This window comes from Falco rusticolus, chromosome 9 (genome assembly GCF_015220075.1).
Source record: "Falco rusticolus isolate bFalRus1 chromosome 9, bFalRus1.pri, whole genome shotgun sequence".
In the NCBI taxonomy this organism is placed as follows: Eukaryota; Metazoa; Chordata; class Aves; order Falconiformes; family Falconidae; genus Falco; species Falco rusticolus.
Genome location: NC_051195.1, coordinates 35,138,857 through 35,158,863, shown reverse-complemented (window position 1 = coordinate 35,158,863; position 20,007 = coordinate 35,138,857). Strand labels below are relative to the sequence as shown.

Sequence of the window (20,007 nt, the reverse complement as noted above, 5' to 3'; positions counted from 1 at the left end):
ACAGGGAGCCAAGGCCTAAGGATTTGCAAGTGTGATTTAATCAACTCCAGAACCGCATGTCCAGATATGTATTTTCCTGCAGTTTCAAAATAAGTCTTTCATAGCTGGATCATTTATTTGCTTTCTTGTCTGATGTATAATTTTAGCAGTGTTACTTCTCGAAGAAGAAAAGCAGCAAAGGGCAAGCTTTAGCTGGAAAGCAACACGCAGTTTTGAGGCACTTATCATTTTCAGGGAAGTAATGTCAAAAGAGACAGGGAAGGGAAAATAAGTTTTGGATTCCAAGGTTGTGGAAGTGTTTGTTAAGTATTTGCATTGTGCAAGGTTCTTGAAAATTATATTCTTCTAGTACCACCCCCACCACTCCCCAGTGAAAAATAGTGAAGTTGCTTAAAATTTCTCAGTGAGTTTGTCTAGGATCCGCAATACCATTCAGGTGCCTTTACTTCTGTTATTGTATTATTGATGCCACCTTGAAAGTGTGGTCTTCTAGTCCACAGCAACTGCAAAGTAATCTAAGTTGCTGCGGTCTTCACAGTGTGGGCTCGCTCAAATAACCCTGCTGGTGACACAGGTCACAAAAGGTCACAAAATGCCCAACTGATCTTAAGTTGCTATAACTTGGCTTAAGACATAAGAATTTTTTTATTTTTTTTTTAAATACCCTTGTGCCAAGGGCTCCCAGTTAGAGCTGGATCCCAGTGACACTGAGGCAGTGATGTTCTCAACACACCAGAAAGCTCCCAGTCACCTCCACCACTTCAGTGACGTTTAGATGTGATGCCAAGACCCTCATTTGGGGTGGTGATCTCCAACAGCCCCTGGCAGTTTGGTGCTCACTGGAAGACGTTTCATTACTGTAAGTGCCCTTTAGTTCAAGCCTGAGCTCTCCAAGGATCCTCCACAAACTGCTGCCTATGAATGTGAAAAACTGCAGCTATATCTATTCCGGAAAATGTCCCGGCTGTCTAAGCAGATTTAAGAAAATCACTGATAATAAATCTTCCAGTATTTCCTTTGTATATAAACTGGTATCTCCATTTCCTATTTCTCCTGATACATTTTATTCTGTGATTTATATCCCACATATAAGCAAAGCTTTTCAATATAGAAGACCTAAGGATGCACAGCTGTTACAAGTGGTTTGTAGTTAAATTAAGCACATTAAACTGTGTTATACACCTAAAAAAGAGACGAGTGGTCTCTCTTGCCTCAATTTATAGATACCAGAAGAAAACCAGCCTGCTGTTCAGAAAGCATTGAATGGCCATCTTTTGACAATTAGATCCATTTGAGGGAACATTAAGTTGGGAGTCCCAAAATTAAGTGCTTAAGCTACTTAAAAATGTTTAGAACAGAGAGCTCACCTACACTAGAGTGCTCCCAGGATTTGCAAAGATGAAAGACTTTATGGTAGACTAGCACTGTGGTGCCAGATTCCTGCTTGAGATATAATTTAATTTTGAACTTAAAGCTGCTTAGAGTATTTGATTTTTTTATTGTGTTTATTGAAGGATGTGCTCTGTGAAAGTGTTCATGGATTTTAAAATCAAAGAAAAAGAAGGATTCCAGGAGATTAAAGATGAGAGTGCATTAACCCCTCAGATTTAGGATGACAGAGCATCGTACAGTGGACAGTATCTTGCTTATAGGATGGAGAGCGAGTACTACCGAACTGGCATGCATAAAAAATTTGACAATAGATACTAACCACTTGGCCATACCACTGAAAGAATCTGTTTTAAGAAGTTGTGTAAATAAACTTTGATAGTTTGCATAATAACATGTTCTTATCTCTGAAGCTGATGAGTTCAAACAGCAGGACAGAGGAGATTAGCAACATGAGCCTTTCTTTGGAAGTGAGATTCAAATTCATCTGTACTTTGAACAGACTGGAACATTTTTTGCCACCATGAGAAAACTCTCATAGAATCATTATAGAGGTGGGTATTTTTCATTTTTACATATTTATTTTGTATGGTAAATGGTACCTACAGGCTTAATGCAGGGCTTTTAACTCCTTTTTCACACTGCAAAAGGTTTTCATTAAGAATGCAGAAAATGCAATGCAACCTTTCAAATATCAGGCTAAGAAAAAAACAATCTAGGAAATGCTTTTTATGACAGGGCTATTTAAATATAATCGCATATCTGTCATCATACAGGCCTGCTTATAACAGGTTGTCAGTTCTCCTGGAGAGGGGGTGATCTGCAGTCAAGGGTTTTAAATAAGTAAGTGTAGGATTTTAAAAAAGTCTATAATGGGCATCTAAGACAGAATTCATAATTTTCATCATTTACTTCTATTAAAGCAACAGCCAGCAATCCCGAGTTAGGGCTAGAGTCCCACTGTGCTAGGCACATGAAGAAATTAGTGTGTGCTAATACAGCTCTGTGTTTATTTATGGGCAGACCTCTTCCACAGCGAATAAGCTCTTTGCCATCATCAGCAATGCGGCTAGACAGTAAAGCACGTACATAGTTTTGAAAAACTGGGGGCCAACAAGTAGGCTCTACAAAGATCATAGTATTCCAAAACAAATCTTTTGTAGAATTAGTCATCTAGGGTATTTGGTCACAAAGACTGTCTCCACTAGCAAATTAAAGCTGTGTAGGACCTTTCCTTGGCACTGAGAGGACCTGGCATGGAAAAGCACAGATGTTAGCAGACTCACTGCTTGTAAGCTGCCTTGCCCTGCCAACAACTCAACCCTACCTTGGAAATTTTGAGAGCAGTTGTACTTGCGGGCATCAGGCAAGCCAAGCACTGCTCTAACTTGTTCTTGCTTACCATGCTGATCTGAAATGTCTCACTTATTTTATTGCGCTCCTCCTGCATGTAATGTCCAGCTACTGCTTCTTATTTTTTTGTCAGATTGTTGGTCCTTCGCTTGCCATGGCTGGGCTAGGCATCTGGGCTCTGGTGCAGCGCCTCCATGTTTGCCCCATACAGTTCATCAGGACATGCAGTTTTGTCTCTGGGGAAACGATGACACTTAAAAAAAAAATATTTTTTTTCTTAGTAGGAAAAACAATAAGAAAACAATTTTACTCTGATTTAGAAGTGATTTTGTAAGCCAGAACTGAAAAGATCCTCCAAAAACCCAAGATATTTTCAAGTGAAGTTAAACAGCTAGATATCTGGGGTCAGGGAAAAGATAAAGTATTCTAGAAAGCTGGCTCAAATACCTTGTTTACATTCTTCAAACTGAAAAAAAATTTGAAATGCCATTAAAATTGTCAGTTTTGCACAGAAATTTGTAATTTGATGAAAGAATAAGCAGAAAAGCTTGCCAAAATTACTAGTAAGACAGCACCAACAAGAACAGTGCTTAGTTATGGTCTAGCCGATTAAGAAATGGATATATAATCACCCTAAAGTGAGTACTCTCAACTCCCACTGCCATAACGGACAGGACCTGATTTGGTCTCTGTTGTGTTTTATGACAGTTTTGGATATGCAGCCTTACATTCTTGACTACAATATTAATTGCATTAGCTATGGAGTTTTTTAGTCTGGAAAAAAAAAGTTCTTAAGATAATATCTTAATTTTTTTGCTGAATTTTATGGGTCTTCAATGCTTATTTCCCAATGTTAATGTCATGTACTAGGTGCTTTACGCTTCAAGTTCCTAGATTTTACAGCACATTGCTCCTCCCAGTATTTTCCTTAGATACCGCGTATTATCTTAGAAGGAAAATCTACTAGGGGAAGGTGTGAAAGAGTTAAAAGGCAGCTTTTAGCAAAAAGCTAAGCTCAGTATCCCACGCACACTGGAATGAGGCTTTGCAAGTTAGTTCTAATAAAACATGAGAAAATAAGGTTAGAATATCAGGCAGGAATTCTTCAGGATTAAAGGTAAAAATAAACCAGGCCAGGCCAGAAGATTTATGTATGGTTGCAGAACTTCCCCAAGAAAAGGCTGACCATCTATCTGTCTGGGTACTTACACTGCACGTGGAGTGCTCTGGGATTCCTCAGTGACACTAAGGTCTCACACAACTCCATCTCAGGACAAGGCTTTCCACCTTCTCTTGACCAAGAGACATCAATCCTGGCAGACTGCTGGCCTCAGTTAGAAATGTGTTTCGTTAGCTCTTGTCTGGACTGTAGCCATGTCCTGACTGAAGATGAACTCATCGCTGTCTCATGAACTACAGCAAAGTCATGGCACAGTAGTATGTCCCAACAGCAAATAAGAGGTCATCCTTCTCTACTGAGACAGGCTTCCCATGGGAGGTTGTCATCTAACTGGTATTAACAGGACTTAGGCCACTGCCTTTCTTCAGAAGCAATTACTTCCAAACAGCCAAAAGCCTCCCCCTGGCAGAAGGAGCTGACAGCTTCTTAGGAGGATCCACTCCATCCTGTACCACTCTGCAGGAGCAGTGGTAGCACATCTTCCTCAAAGGATATGGGAATGATGGGAAGCACCTTCTGATGCTGAGTGTGGAGAAGTACGGAAAGAACAGCTTACACAGAACAGCAGACCTGTGGCTGAGAAGACTGAATCCTCCTGCTCAAAATAGGAAGTAAGATCCATGAAATTGTTCGTGATCTTCCAGATGCTCAGTGCCAAACATAAAAAAGTTAGGTAGGTGTTAAGAAAGAACACTGATCAGTCACTCAGATCTCCGTATAAGGGTAACAACCAGCAGTTCAGGAGACATCCTTGTGGCTTGTCCAAAGCCATGGAGTGAACTTCCATGGAAATTAAACAGCCACAAACCTCACCTCCTACAGACACTCCAAATGTGCCCTTTGCAACAGCTCACAGTAGGAAGGCTCGTCCCTTCACTCACGTGTGTAGGATCTGTTGTCAGCTGATGCTCTTTTGTTTTTTATCCATTCCAATCAATCGTCTCTTTATTCACTAGAACGAACTAAAAAAGCCAATAAATATTGTGAAGACAGATGCATCTCTAGCCAACTTCAACATTTTTTCAGCATGTGATCAAGCATCCCTATAAAAAGCATGATAAAATCTTTGGACCCTTTAGGACTTGAACCTGGAGAGACATCCAGCTCAGCTGAACTCCATGCGCCCTTCCGGAATTCCTGGAGTAAAGACATAATCCCCCCAGTTCAGGAAGGTTTTTTAATTTATTTGCTTTTACATCGCTGAAGCTTCAGTGGGACAAGCAATGAGAGATTTGTCTACAAACAGATAGGCCAGAGCAAGACATTGGAATGATGGAATCAGAACTTCAGATTTTATAGAAGTAATTTATTTTATTTTTCTGGCTTCTGAATCTATTTTAAAAGCTGTTTTGCTAAGATTAAGCACTGCTAGGGAAATAAACCTGCCATACCAACTGTTATTATCATTTATATTGTCATAGTGTCTCGGAGCTCTTCTCAAGAAAAACTGCGTGGCATTAGGTGTTGTGTAAACACCAAGGCAGAAGTCCCGTGGCCACTGAGTGCTTGTAACTGATGTACAGCATCAAGCAACAAACTATCGATAGAGTGCAGCCAACAGAGTCTGACAGCGAGCAATGTGATATTGTTGGTTTAAAAGTGAGTGATCTTAGTCCAGGGGAGCCTAAATGTTGATAATATTTCAGTGTTGCAAGAAAGGCTTTGACAGTGTTGATGAGGAAATCCTTTGGAAAATTATGGGAAGCCCCAGAGGTACTTTTTGTGATGTTTGCAAGATAAATAGTGGATAATGGTGCAGAAAGATGAAAAAACAGAGGCAGGAGTTGGTATCTTGAAATTTAGTAAAACATCACAGCTAGGATATGACTATGCTGTGAATGGCATGTTGAAATATGCGGAGGTGCAGCATATGTTTGATGCTAGCAAGTACGGAGAGCTGGCATTTGGATTCAAGACAGTAATGTTTCAGTCGTCACCCTTCAGGCTACAAACCCAACACTTGACAAAGTCACATTTTGGATAGGTAAGAGCAGGACAAGATTCTGTCAACTAACATGGCGTGTTGTAGTGATTGAGACATGAGGTAGAAAACCTCAAACAAATGTTCAGACACAGAGAGAGAAGACAAAAGATGGAAAAAAATCTGCAAAAATTCAGGCACTGTCCAAATGCGAGGACCTAGTGAGATACTGAAATCTGAACGAATGCTAAAGTTCTAAGGCTTGTCTGTAATCAGCAGGATTAAGATAAGAGATGATTAGGAGTTTTCAGCTATATTGCATTTTATAAAGTCAAAGGAAGATAAAGGGATACGCTTAAGTTTGTTAGAAAGAGACTGTTCTGGAAGAGAGAGGTAGGACTGTGAGTCCTCAGCACAGGTGGTTGCCGAACTTTGTAAGATCTGGAGACAGCGTGCAAAGGGAAGGACGAGTGGCAGTCCAGGGAAATTCTCACCAAGGAGATGGGAAAGATGAGGACTGTTCAGCCAAGGACATGATGAAGGAGCAGTTTCCAATGTATAGAGAGAGCTTGAATAAAGGGAAGTACAGAAGCAAAGTGAAAATTTCAAAACTAAAAGGCTGGTTGTGTATGTTGAAAGCAACTGGCAGGCCAAGAAGATTGAAGATACCTGGCTAGCAATAGATCATTAGAAACCTTGCTGAGAGCAATTTCAGTGGTCAGCATGGGGACAGCCAAATTAGTGGGATGTAATATACACGTGAAATAGAGGAGGCAGGCTCTTGCTAATAGCACATTTCATGAGTGTAAATAGAAAAGAGAAAGGGATGTACAGGCTAGGAAGATTTTTTCCCAACATGAGAGAAACTAAATTACTTTTGTGAGTAAAAAGAGCTACAAGCAGATAGGCAATGGGCTGCAAGCTTTGGGAGAACTAATTAGAGAAATGAAGGTAGAGGAAAAGGATCACGTGACAGCCATTAAGAAGAAACTCAGCAGAGATTAATGAGTGCAGCAATGCACAGATAAATACATTTATTTGCTGCCTGAGAGAAATGTATGAACTCCACTGTCCAGTTAGAAGCAGAAAAATTTATTCCATCTAAAGGTTCAGACTTCACATAGTTTATATCATAGAGTCAAACTTACTACTGAATCTGAATCTCTTCCCAAACTAAGGATTCAGTGGCCTTTAATGCTGAGAGGTACTATTCAAGTGCTATGCTGGAACATAATCCTAGTGGACTTTCCTTGCTAATTTCCTTGACTGACAAAATAAATGGATAGGATATATAATTGCTTACAACTGTCCTCGTACTGTTAAGCTGGCAGGTCAGAATTGCTTCAGAAAAGTTGATCCCTTTTTCTAAAAATGTCTTTACTTGACTGCAAACATTTCTGAGTTTACAATATACAAATTTTTTTAGGCTAACAACGCAAACCTGTTGGGATTATTTTTGCAAATAGCAAATTAGCTCTTTCCTGGGAACACTTCAATCGTAAATGTAACTTTCCTTCAAGACTGTGAGAAGCTTCAGCATGGATTAAATCCAAGAGAATCCTGATAATTTTTTGCTTGCCACTGTACAAGGTACTCCACAAGCTTTCTGCATGTTAGGAGAATGCAGAAAACAATTATTACAATGGGTTCATCTGAGCTAGACTGTTCTTGGAAAAAAGATGCACACCTGCTGTCAGATGCTTATAAGGTAATCTCTCCTACTGTCAGGACCAAAACTGTGACATGCAGAGTCCCAGAGGGCATCACGGTGATCAGGCTACCACAGTATGTGAAAGCAGGAGAGACCCTGTACCAAACGTGTAAGAAAAATACATAATCTTCTGATTATAGGGGATGTACTTACATAGACTGGAAGCAGGTCACAAAGTTGCTGAAAGTCTCCGTCCACTAACACTTAGTATGTTAGAAAAAAAGGTGCTTATAGGTGCTTATACTTCTCTATAAAATACATCATCCATCCTACTTCACTTCTCTTGGTAAAGTTCTGTATTTTTCCTGTATTTCACGTACTTCCATGTAATTTAAGCCTACTGTAAAGAGAATAGTTCTGTTCAGCATTCTCAAGTAAATAAAAAAACTTAATTCCTTGCTAGTTTAAATTCATAACTAATCCTGTTATGATTCAGTAAGTTTCATTTTACACTTACCAGTGAATTTGTGAAGCAAATTTTGTCGCTCTTTACTAGAGGCTCGATTTCTGAGCATCCCAGTACATCCTCTCACCTTCCTCATATGGTCTAAGTTCTGCCTCACGCACCTCCTTTGATTTGAGTTTGCGATAACATCAGCACTTTATAGCACTTCCACTGCTAAGAGCATGGCAAAAATGCTAATTAAATCCATCTTCTTCACTCAACTGCATAAAGGAAGGAAAAATTTAAATGACAGGTTTCTCAGTAGCCCCCAGCAAATTTCCCTTGGATTTAACTGCCATTTAGGCATCGATGCTCCTACGCACTGCTTGGTGCATTTCAATTTTACATTCTCTCCTGTGATTCCACTTGCTGAATATGTTAAGATACTGAAAAGCAGTCACATCTCTCCTTCTTAGCGATCTCTGGGTTTTAGTATCAACCCCAGATAACAACTTGGAGAACACCACAGCTTGAGTCGTCATGAGTGTGTCAGTGTGCACAAGGAGAGGGAGGGAAGGTGCAGAGGCCTTGATGTAATCACTGCTGACGCTACTGACCATTAAACTGCTGATTTTGCTCTGCTTAAAACACGTCCCACGCATGTGCCATCTCAGACATGGGGTTCAGACCTTCACCAGAGAACTTAGGTGCTTTCCCAAGCCTTGCTGTATAAAGAAGATATTAGACCCGATGTGTTACCTTCTCATTAGTAAATAAAGAAGGTGGTAGAACAATTTTTCAGTTCTCAAGGACAGCAATTGTAGCAACAGTGTCAAAGATCAAAAATAACATTGCGGTTCCATGGTGGATGGAATTCACAAGAGAATATACAGCACAAGGGTAAATTTGCCTAAATATTTGGTTTTACTGAAGCAAACTCTTCATTAATATCTAGCTATTTCTTAATATTACAGCTTTGTCCGTGTTTGGAAAATACACCCACTATTTACAGCCTGTTATTAGGAGCTCTGAGCACTGGCAAGCCCACATTAAGGGAATGCTTGAGATAGGAAAACTATGGAGGGATTTAACTATGGGTTATAACTCGCTAATGTTTTCCCAAAAAGAGAAAGAAACAGCATGTGCTGCTGTACCAATACTTTAGAAAGCTACTTTTTTACAACTGAAGGCTAAAATCCTCACCTCTGCTTCAGTTTCTGTGCTTAAGAGGGCAAAGGAGAACAAACCAGCTCTAGAAAGCCCAGTTACCATGAGGGTTGAATTTTGCTACATGCAGCGCCACACAAAACAGCCATAAGGTATTGTTTCCAGTTTCTGTGGGATTGTGCATGAAATACCAGGGTGACAGGCAGAAAAGATAAGATTCAGATGAAGCAGCAGGGTCATGATTTTGAACAGCCACAGGAAACTACTTCAGATGGGAAGGACAGGGCAGGGAAAGGAGCCATTTGAAACCCCATCTACCCAATCTCCAGATAAGTTCCTCTTGGCAGGAGATTGCAGAATCCCTTGCAATAACAAGTATCTTGGCCCATAAGCAAATTTCACATGAAAGACTCCTTTCCCTTGCCTTTAGAAACAACCTAATTAATTATTTCCTAGAGCAGTGACTTTGTGACCACAGAAATCTCCACCAGGCAGTGCCTCCCTGGGTTCTGGCAAAACGCACAAGTACAGCTCAGTCACAGAAATGCCATTATATACCCAAGCATCGTAGATCTGTTTGCACATGGAATGTACAAGTGCGTGTACATGCAGGCTTACTGCTAAGAACACTCTGGTAAAAGTTGGAGGTGAAGGTGGCATTCAGAGATGACAACTGAAAGCAAGTACATTTTCAGCTTTATGACCCAAGGCAAATGCTCGCGAAGATGCTGAGATGAAGCAACCCTGCCGAAGCTAGCTGAGTTAGGCTTGGCAGAAGCTTTAGATGTACTCTGTAACAAAACACAGAAATTGCAAACAAGTTTGTTTGAATGTTTGTCAAATTTACACTCACTGTATCAGGCTAAGCTGATTAATCTGGATGGAATCAAAGAAAGTTAGCGGAGTTTTATAAGTAGCACGTATAAATGTTTTAAGTATTTGAACAGATGAGCAGACATAAGGAATAATCTTTAGCGAAGGAGCTAAAAACATAAAAACCGTAGCTACACTACTATTGCCGGGGCTCACCTACAGTAGATATGCCAGAAGTTTCGGCGTACAATGCTTTCATTATCATACATCATTGTATCAATAAAAACATGATAAGCAGTATAAATAAGGGATTATCTTTACAGGTACGTTGGTATCGGTCCTCAGCTGTATTGGTGAGCATGAGAAGCCTGTATTAGTACTCCGCATCCGTATGTTCTTAGTCAAAGGGGCAAAACTGTTACCAATTAAAACAATTATATATTTTTAGAAGCTGCTGTTAAAATATGGTTTACCGTAATTATTAAACAGGCACCCACATACTTCAAACTGTGGCACAGTTTAGCCACAGCAATACGGCTAACAAACAGTGCTTCCAAGTGGAGCTCATGCAGTGAGATCTATTCCAGTAGCTAAGCTTGCTCTGCGATCTCTGCAATAAACTGAAGGCTACCAAGCAGTCTGTGACTCATGCAGTAGACCATTTCTCATCTCTATGTGCAGAAGTGGAATAAAACCAGATCTCTTGTTTTCAGACCACTGAGTAACCTTGAAGCTGGGGAGTCCTCACAACTGCATGCTCTTTTACCAATCCTCAGGTCACTGAATGGCCGACTTACACTGACGACTGCAGAGCCCTGTGGGAAAGGAGGTGTGAAATGAACAGTACTTGTTAATTAAAGGATTTTTATCAAGCTGTAACCTGGCAGATGCATTTCACAACTTTTGCACCTATGTTCACATAAAGATTGACAGACAAACTCAGCCTGCAAAGAAAAGATAAAATTTTTAATGTTTATTTTTCCATGGAAAAGCTTTACAAGGAGAAAGAGGTTTCACAGGAGAAAGAGTACATTCTTTAATCACTGTTTATTTGTTGAATTGGTATCCGAGGCTGACATTTCTTCTACAGTGTATTTATTTGTTCTCATAATATTACAGGACATTTACCTTTTATTTAAAAAGGATCATAATCCATGAATATTGTTAAGAACGCTATTAGGCAATGCTGTATGTGAAGAATTTACAGTCTAAGCTTCATCAGCTTAGATGAAGTGCCTTCAGTTTTAATTCTTTGCATATTTTGTAGCAACAAATAAAACACATCTTTTAAATGTTCAGATATTTTAAAGGCTTTGCATCATACGTAACAGAAAAACAGAGGTTTAGCATCTCAAAGAGCAGACAAAAACATTCCAATGTTCACAAAGCAACAATGAAGTCCCCAAGGAAAAAAAAAATCCCCATCTTTCCCCTTAAACCATAAGGAGAAATTTATTAAGCTGATTATTAAGTGCTCAAATGTGACTTTCTTCGTTAGTATTATAGTGCTGGGATTTTTAGACATCCCAGCATCAGAACCTAAATGGAGTTACGTGGTTTCACAGCGAGAGAACCTGACCCTTCCCCTAGCTGCCTCTACACACAAGCTTCTGCCATTTAAAGGACCTTTTCTGATCTGTAGAACAGGGGAAAAACCCACCCTAAAACAAAACCCAATCCTCTACCCTTCAAATACCAAGAAGCACCATCCTCCACCTTTCAGATCAATGAACGTGTCACCTTCCATCTCACTTGTACCACGATTTCAGCAAGCCGTTTGAAATCTCCCTGCCAATTTTGTTCTGAAGCATGCAAAAGAGGTAATACTAGTTTCAGAAGTAGATTCATGAGACTGAGAAAAAAATTTTGAAGTACTTTGTAAGAAGAGTAGCTTGAACAACAAGCACCTTAATTTCAACTTAATTCAAAAACATGAAGAGGGAAAACTCTTCACAGTTTCAGAATTAGTAGAATTAAAAACCCCGGAAACTTGCAAAGCATGACTGTCAAATATCTTACTTTAATTACTACTCCAACACTTCTGTAAAGATGCACTTTCAAGGACTGTTATGGAAGGCACCGATTTTTTTTTTCCTTCAGCCATTATGATGTATAAAGAAAACACAGAATTTCTGTCGCACTGGGCTGAACTACTGGCCCTAAAGATATTTGCCACTAACCTTGGAGCACCTGGATTTCACCCAGTTGCAGTTTTACAACTACCTTGTTTTTCTTGATTAATTTATTCATAAAATAACATAGAACCATTACAAGTTTTAATGATATATGATTAATGGTACATTAATAGTAATGATTTACAGAAGTGAAAGTTTTAATGCACAACTTCTCCTTTAAAATTGAAATTGGATAGTTTTGAAGTTAAATAATCAAAACATAAAACATTCAGCAATTCTGTTCCTCCACTTAACTATCAATTCCAAATTTTTCAAATCTAGAAGCCAGTTATCTGATATAGGCAGCCCTCAGAACAGTTTCCTTGAATGTATGGTTCAAAATCAGGTATTTCAATTTAATCAGAAGCTTGAAAAACAAGCTCTTATTCTTTAAAAACATGACTGTAGAATCAAATTGGGAATCATTGTCTTGTTTTCTGTGAAGTCTGACAATGGCCAGATGATTTTAAAAGTGGAGTTTAATACTTAGTCAAAAGGGAAAATAATACAGTGCTTTTCTGAGGCGTGTTGAGTACAGACCATTAAATTAAGGTAGATTTATGAACAAAGTTTTACAAATGACATTTCTTTAGCTCAAAATTGTTAATGTTTCAAAGGAACTAGGCAAGACTTGAAAAATACTTGCAATTCTTTTGCTTAGCCGTAGGGCCTGCAACTGGACAAAAAGTTCCCTGGTATGTTTGAAAGCAACAGACCAACGAAGAGATACACTAAGCAATAAGTACTTACAGCTATGCAAACAGTTCTCAACTTATAACCAAGATTTCTAGCTTTTCAGCTGCAATAAAAATGTATTACACTGATAATAATTAAGCACAATGTGCAACAAGGCAGCAAATTACATAATAGCTAAAGTATTTATCTATACTGTCAAAGTTTCCTGAAACCAAGAGCCATCAAAATCCCTGCACAGGCTACTGAAGTTTGATGGGATGCTCTGGGAGATTGAGAAACAAGGTCAGGACCTCACCGGACAGGGCCAGAGGTAAAAGTAAAAATTTTGACAGTAGCTGCATCAGTGTAAAGCTTGACGAAGCTGACCTGAGGACATCATTTTATTCTAATGCTACCTAGGATCACGGGGGAGGGTCCAGATAGGTCCTAGAATCCAGTAATTATTACCAGGTTATCTTAAGAGTACTAATGAATCAATTGATTAAAGATTTTTGCAGGAATAAGGGCAAAATTCTTGCCTTCTTTATAGAGCAAGATTTTAGAGGCCATAAATAGAAGTAGACCTAGGCAGCAGGTAACTCCAGGAAGCCAGTATGCACCAGGGTCTATCCATTTTGAGAATCATCCATTTGAGAATCAGTGTGAACACACAGTGTACCTCATCCTGAAACCCTCACCTCATCTGCATCCTTTCGGAGCGAGCTGCCAGGTAATGTTATCTTCATACGGGACAGCCCTATTGCACTTGCTGTTTTCATCCCCATCCCTAAGACAGGGGAGGGGCAAGGAGCTGGTAGAGGGAATTATCCTACTTGGATACCTCCATGGTAACAAGATACTGGCTGCATTTCATTCTTTGGGAAACTACAGGAAGAAAAAACAGACCAAAAAAAGCTAACTGAAATCCTCCATAATATTGTGACAAAGAAACTAAGATAAACTCAGAAACTCAATCATAGGTGCACTGAATCCTGAACAGCAATGAATCCTAATCCTTAATGAGAGCACTGATTTTACAAATGATAGTACAAAACCTATAAAATATAGAACACCTGCTTCTGATGGAAGACAGTAATCAATTTGGTTAAAAATACCATTTCTAAATTCATGATCTGTTGTAGAATACAAAGACAGATGTGGTCATTTAATTAAAAAAATAACCAGGTCTCACATTTTCAACAACTGTCACATCATTCTTATACTTTGTCTGCTTGGAACAGAAAAGCTCCTCTAATCCCTGATAAACCAATTTCAAGGAACATTTTAATGAATAATTCTAAATACTAAATCTTTGCTAACAAATTGGTAATTTTTAAGTGATTACATGAACAACTGAGCTGGCAAATTTGAGTAGAGAGTTACTGGGGGAATGGCTCATAAGTTGCTGGGCATGGTAAATTCTCAGGTAGCGCAGCTGCAGCCTGGAAGACACAACGTATACAGAACAATCTCTTGCACTTTATGCAAGGAAGAAAACTTACTTTTGAGTTGCATTACAAACTTGATGAACACACTTCTGTGGGAGTTTAGCTGCAAGGTGTCTTTGAGGTAAGTCTTCATGAATAACAGTGAATTAAAAAACCTGCACATCTTAAGAATGTACATACATCTCTGCTATCGGTTGCTAAACTATATGCCATTTTAAACTAGATATGTCACTCACAACTCTACAAAGTCAGACATTTAAAGCTTCCATGTATGTAGAAAACCTTGTTAGGACTCAAAAATTCAAAAGAATTTGTGGTCAATAATACAACTCTCTTTGCTAAAATAAATAATAATTAAAGGAACAGAAGGACATGCCCCTGCACGAGAAGGAAAGTCACTTCATTCTGATCATCCCCCTCCTCTGAGCAAGATGTAAGGAATGTTTTTCTTGACATTCTCATGAAAAATAGTTTTACTCATGATTTGATCTACAAGATTTGCCCACTGGAATAAAAAAGTGCATTAAGAATATATACAATGTAATGGAAGCCATATGCACCTTTTCTCAGGTTAAGCAGATAAGGCATTTACATGACACTACAAAACTACTTTCTCATGTGTTACTCATCTGGTCCGTACTTGGTTTGTATCACATTACAACAGCATTATTCAAACATAATGCTCTACATGTGGAAGACATGAAAGGCAAAACTATGAAGAATTGCATCCAGTAGAAAAGCTCAAAATGACATGCAAGAAACTAACACAAAAGGGAATCAACTAAAAATGTATGCATAAAGTATATGCCCATCAATAGGTTTACACAGTGAGCATCCCTACCCTTCCTTCAACAGAAGGAATAAACTACAGAAAGACACTACTGAATTAAAACAACATGGAGAAGCTATTAAAACAGAGTACGCTCCTTCTTCAAAATCACATTATCTTTTTCCTAGTCTAATGAAGAATATGATACTGTAATTAAATAAAATTTCTAAAAACATCTAAAGGAACTACTAAGATACCCATTCAAAACCAAAAGCTGTTCCAGAAAAGCAAACACTACAACTAAAACCTGCAAATGCCACTGAACTTGTTTCCATTAGACAATACAACCATAACCAATATTCTTTAGAGATTTGCTATAGTAATTTATCACTTTATTAATAAAAAACTTGATGCAAAACCTATTAAAGTCAGTAGAAAGACATGTTCTTAAAAAGTCTTGAAGTACATACTTCTACTGTAAGATCCAAATCTGGGAGTGCTGAGCCATACCAACCTGCTTAGAATTTTTATATCAGGAAACACTAATAAACTAAATTACCATACAAAGAGATAGCAGTCATCAATATATCTGATTTATCAAAATTTAGATTGAGTAGTAACATTTTCTGTTTTTTCTGACTCATAGTTTGAAGATGCTTTCTGGTACTTAGCTGAAATAAATTTCTGTAGCTTGTACATGCTATTCTGTTTGCCTGTCTGGTTACATTTATGGCACTTGTTGCTTTACTGTAAAAGTATCTTGTAAACCCTGGAGGAAGCAATGGAAATAGTATCCTTAAACACCATAAGCTTTAAAAAAAATATTTTTCTAATTATAGAACATTCAAATGTCTGTACACCACAACTAAAACAGAAGGAGTGACTCTGGGAATGTGTATGCTATTCCTTGGACAAACGAAACATAGCGTTAGCTTGATGATTAAAAGCCAATTGCAGTGAATACATAGACTGACCAAACAGCAGAACTCCAGTATACTTGTCAGCGAGAACTGGAGCATACTGGGAATCAGCTGCTCCTAAGATGATGAAGGAGAATGATTAGAGCAGTATCCCTGTGCGATGATATCAGGAAAAGGAGCTCTCCCTTGCAAAAGCTAAAGGGGTTATTGCCTGAAAGGGTTTAGGACTTACTGGATGCAAGGGGAAAACGTTTTGGGATGTATAGCTTTTTTTTGTAGATAATGGATTGTGTGTCATTTTGAGATAGCATCACAACTTCTGCCTCTCCTTTAGCATAAAGCCATCACAATGCATCAGCAAGGAATGCCCTGAAACTTTGTAGAAAGAGCAATAGTAGCATAGATATAGTATACCACGCTCCACTCCCCTAGTTTATATAAGATTCAGTCATCTGAATAGGGACTTAAAAAATGAAGAAAAAACTGGCTCAAACAGATCCATTCCTGCTCTCCACTAGTAAAGCTGAAACTGTGTTTTTCCTTAAAATATAATTATTTAAAATTTGGCTACAATGATATATTTAAAGGTCCTTTACAGTTTGATCCTGGACTTGTTTGATGCTTATACAGCAGTTTTCCTACAAGCTACTATCACCCTTTCCCAATAAGCTGAGAGTGGTTCTGAGTGTGTCTAAGTATAGTAACTAGAAGTTGAAACTTGAAAACAAAAAGGATGACACTTAAACACACATTTTTGTATGTAGATTTAGAAAACGTATCTACAATACTGTATTTAAACATTACACACTATAGTTAAATAGTCAAGAATACACAGTCTTTTCCCTACAGCAATACATTAAATAAAAAGCGTCAATAAGAAAACAGATCTGTTCACTTTTTTTCCACTGAATACACGCGGAATTTGATGGTCTCATCCAACCGAGACAAACAGAATGTCATTCTAGTTGAAAATGAGAGAAAAAAATCCATCTGCTGAATTATATGTTCAAGGTAACTGTAACAGTTTGGTTTGGTATTTTGAACTTCTGAAAATAATACTTGTTTTTTTTAGCAAGCAAGGGAAAATCTGTGGGCTGTCTAGAAGCTGATCTAAGGTTTCCTGGCTACTACCCAAAGTCAAACAAACAAACAAACACATCTGAAAAAGTGAATTGTACTAAAGAGTAAAAAATTGTAAATGCCCCAACCAGTTAGTTTACTTTCATCCTTCCAATAGCATTTGAAATCTGCGAACAAAAGCAAAGCTTTTTCCTTCTTAAAAATAGAATGTGAGAATTGAGAGGGTTACCAAACGAGCTGAAACATGGAGTTAGAAAAGTTGCTTAAAAAACAAATGCAAGAGAAATAATAGCTCAGCCCTTGCCTTGCTGACAGGTGAGATAACAACCATTTCTGGTACTACAGAGAAAACTCAGAGATAGACTGGCATTTCAATGGAAGGAAAAAACACACCAGTCCATATGGTTCCCTTAAAACAAAAGCCTCTCAGGTTCATGACCAACATTTCTGTCAGCCTTTAAATAAGAAAGAGCAATAACAATCATACTGAGGATTTACTGACAGGTGTGAGGAACAATGGTGATTGTTTTTAAAAAGCCTATATATAAAAATTCTTCCACTACTGTACTTATATGTGAAAACAATATCTTCAAACTTAAAACAAAATCATCTTTTCAGAACTGATCCTCACGACCAGAGCAGAGAGTCTAACCCAATTACCACTTAAGCCCTGTGGAAACTCTTCCCATGGTTCTTGCTACTTATGGCAAACTGAAGGAATTTTACTTGCAAAACACTTAACCACCAAAGACGGAGTTTTGTAATACAGTTTTAAAGCACTTTACTCAAAGAATAAGTTATCAGTTTTCTAGCAAAAACTCAGAATCTCTAAACATGAATGCAAATAATCTATTATTAAATAGACAGTTCTGGTTCAGTGGCCACTATTACAAATCAGGGGACTAACAGTGACTTCAAAAGACTCTGAATCAGACTTCAGGAGTATAATATTCTTGTTAATACTATGTATTTGCAAGACAGAAGTCTTCAGACAAGTCTTCACAAAGAAATCATAAAAGCAGGAAAGTGATTCAGCCTGCTTGAACTGGTTGACATTTAATTTTTGCAGTTTGGATATTCAACCATTATCTACCACTAACTATAAAATGTAAATTGGTATGTACCAGAAAAACTCCAGCATGATTTTGTGGTTCTTTTTTTTTTTTATATATATATAAAAATATATATATACACACACACACACACATATTAGAGAGGCACAGTCTTGTTAGAAATCAGCATGAAATTCTTCTGTAGGAACCTGAACACTTTCACAGAAATTTTTTCATAAACTATGCTCTTCAAATAAGGCCATCACATCTAGTTAAGCAAAACACTCAGTCTGCATAAAATTAGAGCTGCACCTAGTTTAAGATGTATTTTCAAAATACATGTGGCATAAATGCCATTACAGAAAAATAAGCAAGACACTTCTTTTACAGCCTGGAGAAAGAAATGATTAGTTTTGACATTCTATTAAAATTTAATAAGGGCACAAAAGGAATCTGTAAGTCCAAAATATCTAGCTATTCTAACAGTGTGTACTGTGCAAAGAACTTACAGTAACATCACAAAATAACATCAACTCTTTTAAAAGGACTCTAAAAATTGTTGCTCATTGCTTAGAATGGCATACATCCAATATATTCACGATTGGCAACAGAATCTAGAGTGTTATAATATCATTGCTGCTACTGTAATGAAAAGAAATGAGGTTGCGATGATAAATTTTCATGTTAAGCTGTAGGGAACTTTACTGCATTTTACCAATCATATTACTTCTTAGCTTTGTCATAAGCTCCAGGAAAATGAAAAACAGAAAAAAAGTTATCTATCGTATTTTCTCCTACAGAAATGGTGGACAGTAAAATAAAAGTATGAAATTAGCTGGCTTTGGGTTAGTTGGTTAAAAATGTGTGTATCAGTTCAATCTGAGTCAGGCTGCCTTGGTTTGTACCACCTATCCATAAAGGCTGACTGAATGAGATTCCTTTCATCATACAGGCACTGCCACCTTTGCTGCAATAGTAGAGGCATGCTTTGATAGCCAGGATAGCTTCAGCTGACTGACAGCTCCTGGGTAACTGAAAGGGAATGACAGTTTGACAGGAAACATCCCTTATTTCTCCAGACAGACACTGTCCTTGAAGCAACCAGGTATTATCTGTAAAAGAAGAACAAGTTTTATCATTAGGATATTTAACATGTCTGAAACCTACAGAAAACACTGATTTTTACCTATATGACAACATGGACTTTCTTTCCATATGCAACGTTAGGGGAAATTTCCTTCCTGATTTTTCCAGTTGTAGACAAAAAAAAATAATTAATTTACAAATGCTTGTTTAGCACCCATTTAAAGATGGAGAGACCCATTGCTTTGGTTCAGAACTATAGGTATATATACAGTACATCTTATTTAAATGCAATGGATCTGCAATTTGTCCTGTATGCTCTTAAGAGGGTATTAAAATTTATTCTAAGTTATGCAAGCAAAACTTAAATTAACAAGCTGCTATATATTTGTATCAGAGGTCTAATACTCCAGGTAAGATATCTGCCATTAATGCATAAAACTTCAAATGAATTATGGCATCTCCAAACAGAAATGTTGGTTTTACAAGTGCGTTGCTGCAATTTAGCCATGTTCGGGCTGACTGTTACAACAGAACTTGAGTTTCCCATTTATTTAAATATTTAAGAGTACATGAACTGAAAAAAGAACAGAACAATAAATGTAACTAGCTCATTGCACTGTATTCTGTATTCTGCTGTGAGATGGATGAAGTGCTCTTTTTGGTGTTTTTCAAAAAATACCTAGAAGTTGGCTCTAGAATTTATGAGCTTGAAATGACTCGTTGAGTTTAGGTTGCTTACATTCTCCCATTTTACTAAACCTCGAAGCTATCACATATATTTTTACTTCAACAGTATTTGGAGATCCTGCAGGCCAAAAAGTGTGTTGACTCTCCTGGAAATAGTTTATTTGTACTCCAAAAATACAAAGTGGGATGACAAACCA

General features: G+C 37.9%; 1 protein-coding gene across 2 annotated transcripts in view; it reads right to left on the bottom strand.

Moving 5' to 3' along the window:
- Positions 1 to 10,864: 10,864 nt before the first annotated feature.
- Positions 10,865 to 20,007, bottom strand: part of NHLRC2 (NHL repeat containing 2) — a 36,868-nt gene continuing 27,725 nt past the window's right edge. Inside the window, exon 12 of one of the 2 annotated variants that reach the window (XM_037401420.1) lies at positions 10,865 to 19,149. In XM_037401420.1, the coding sequence (XP_037257317.1) occupies positions 18,884 to 19,149 (266 nt within the window). In that variant the 3' untranslated portion in view covers positions 10,865 to 18,883. The remainder of the gene's footprint in view (positions 19,150 to 20,007) is intronic. The other variant, XM_037401422.1, reaches the window with a different exon arrangement.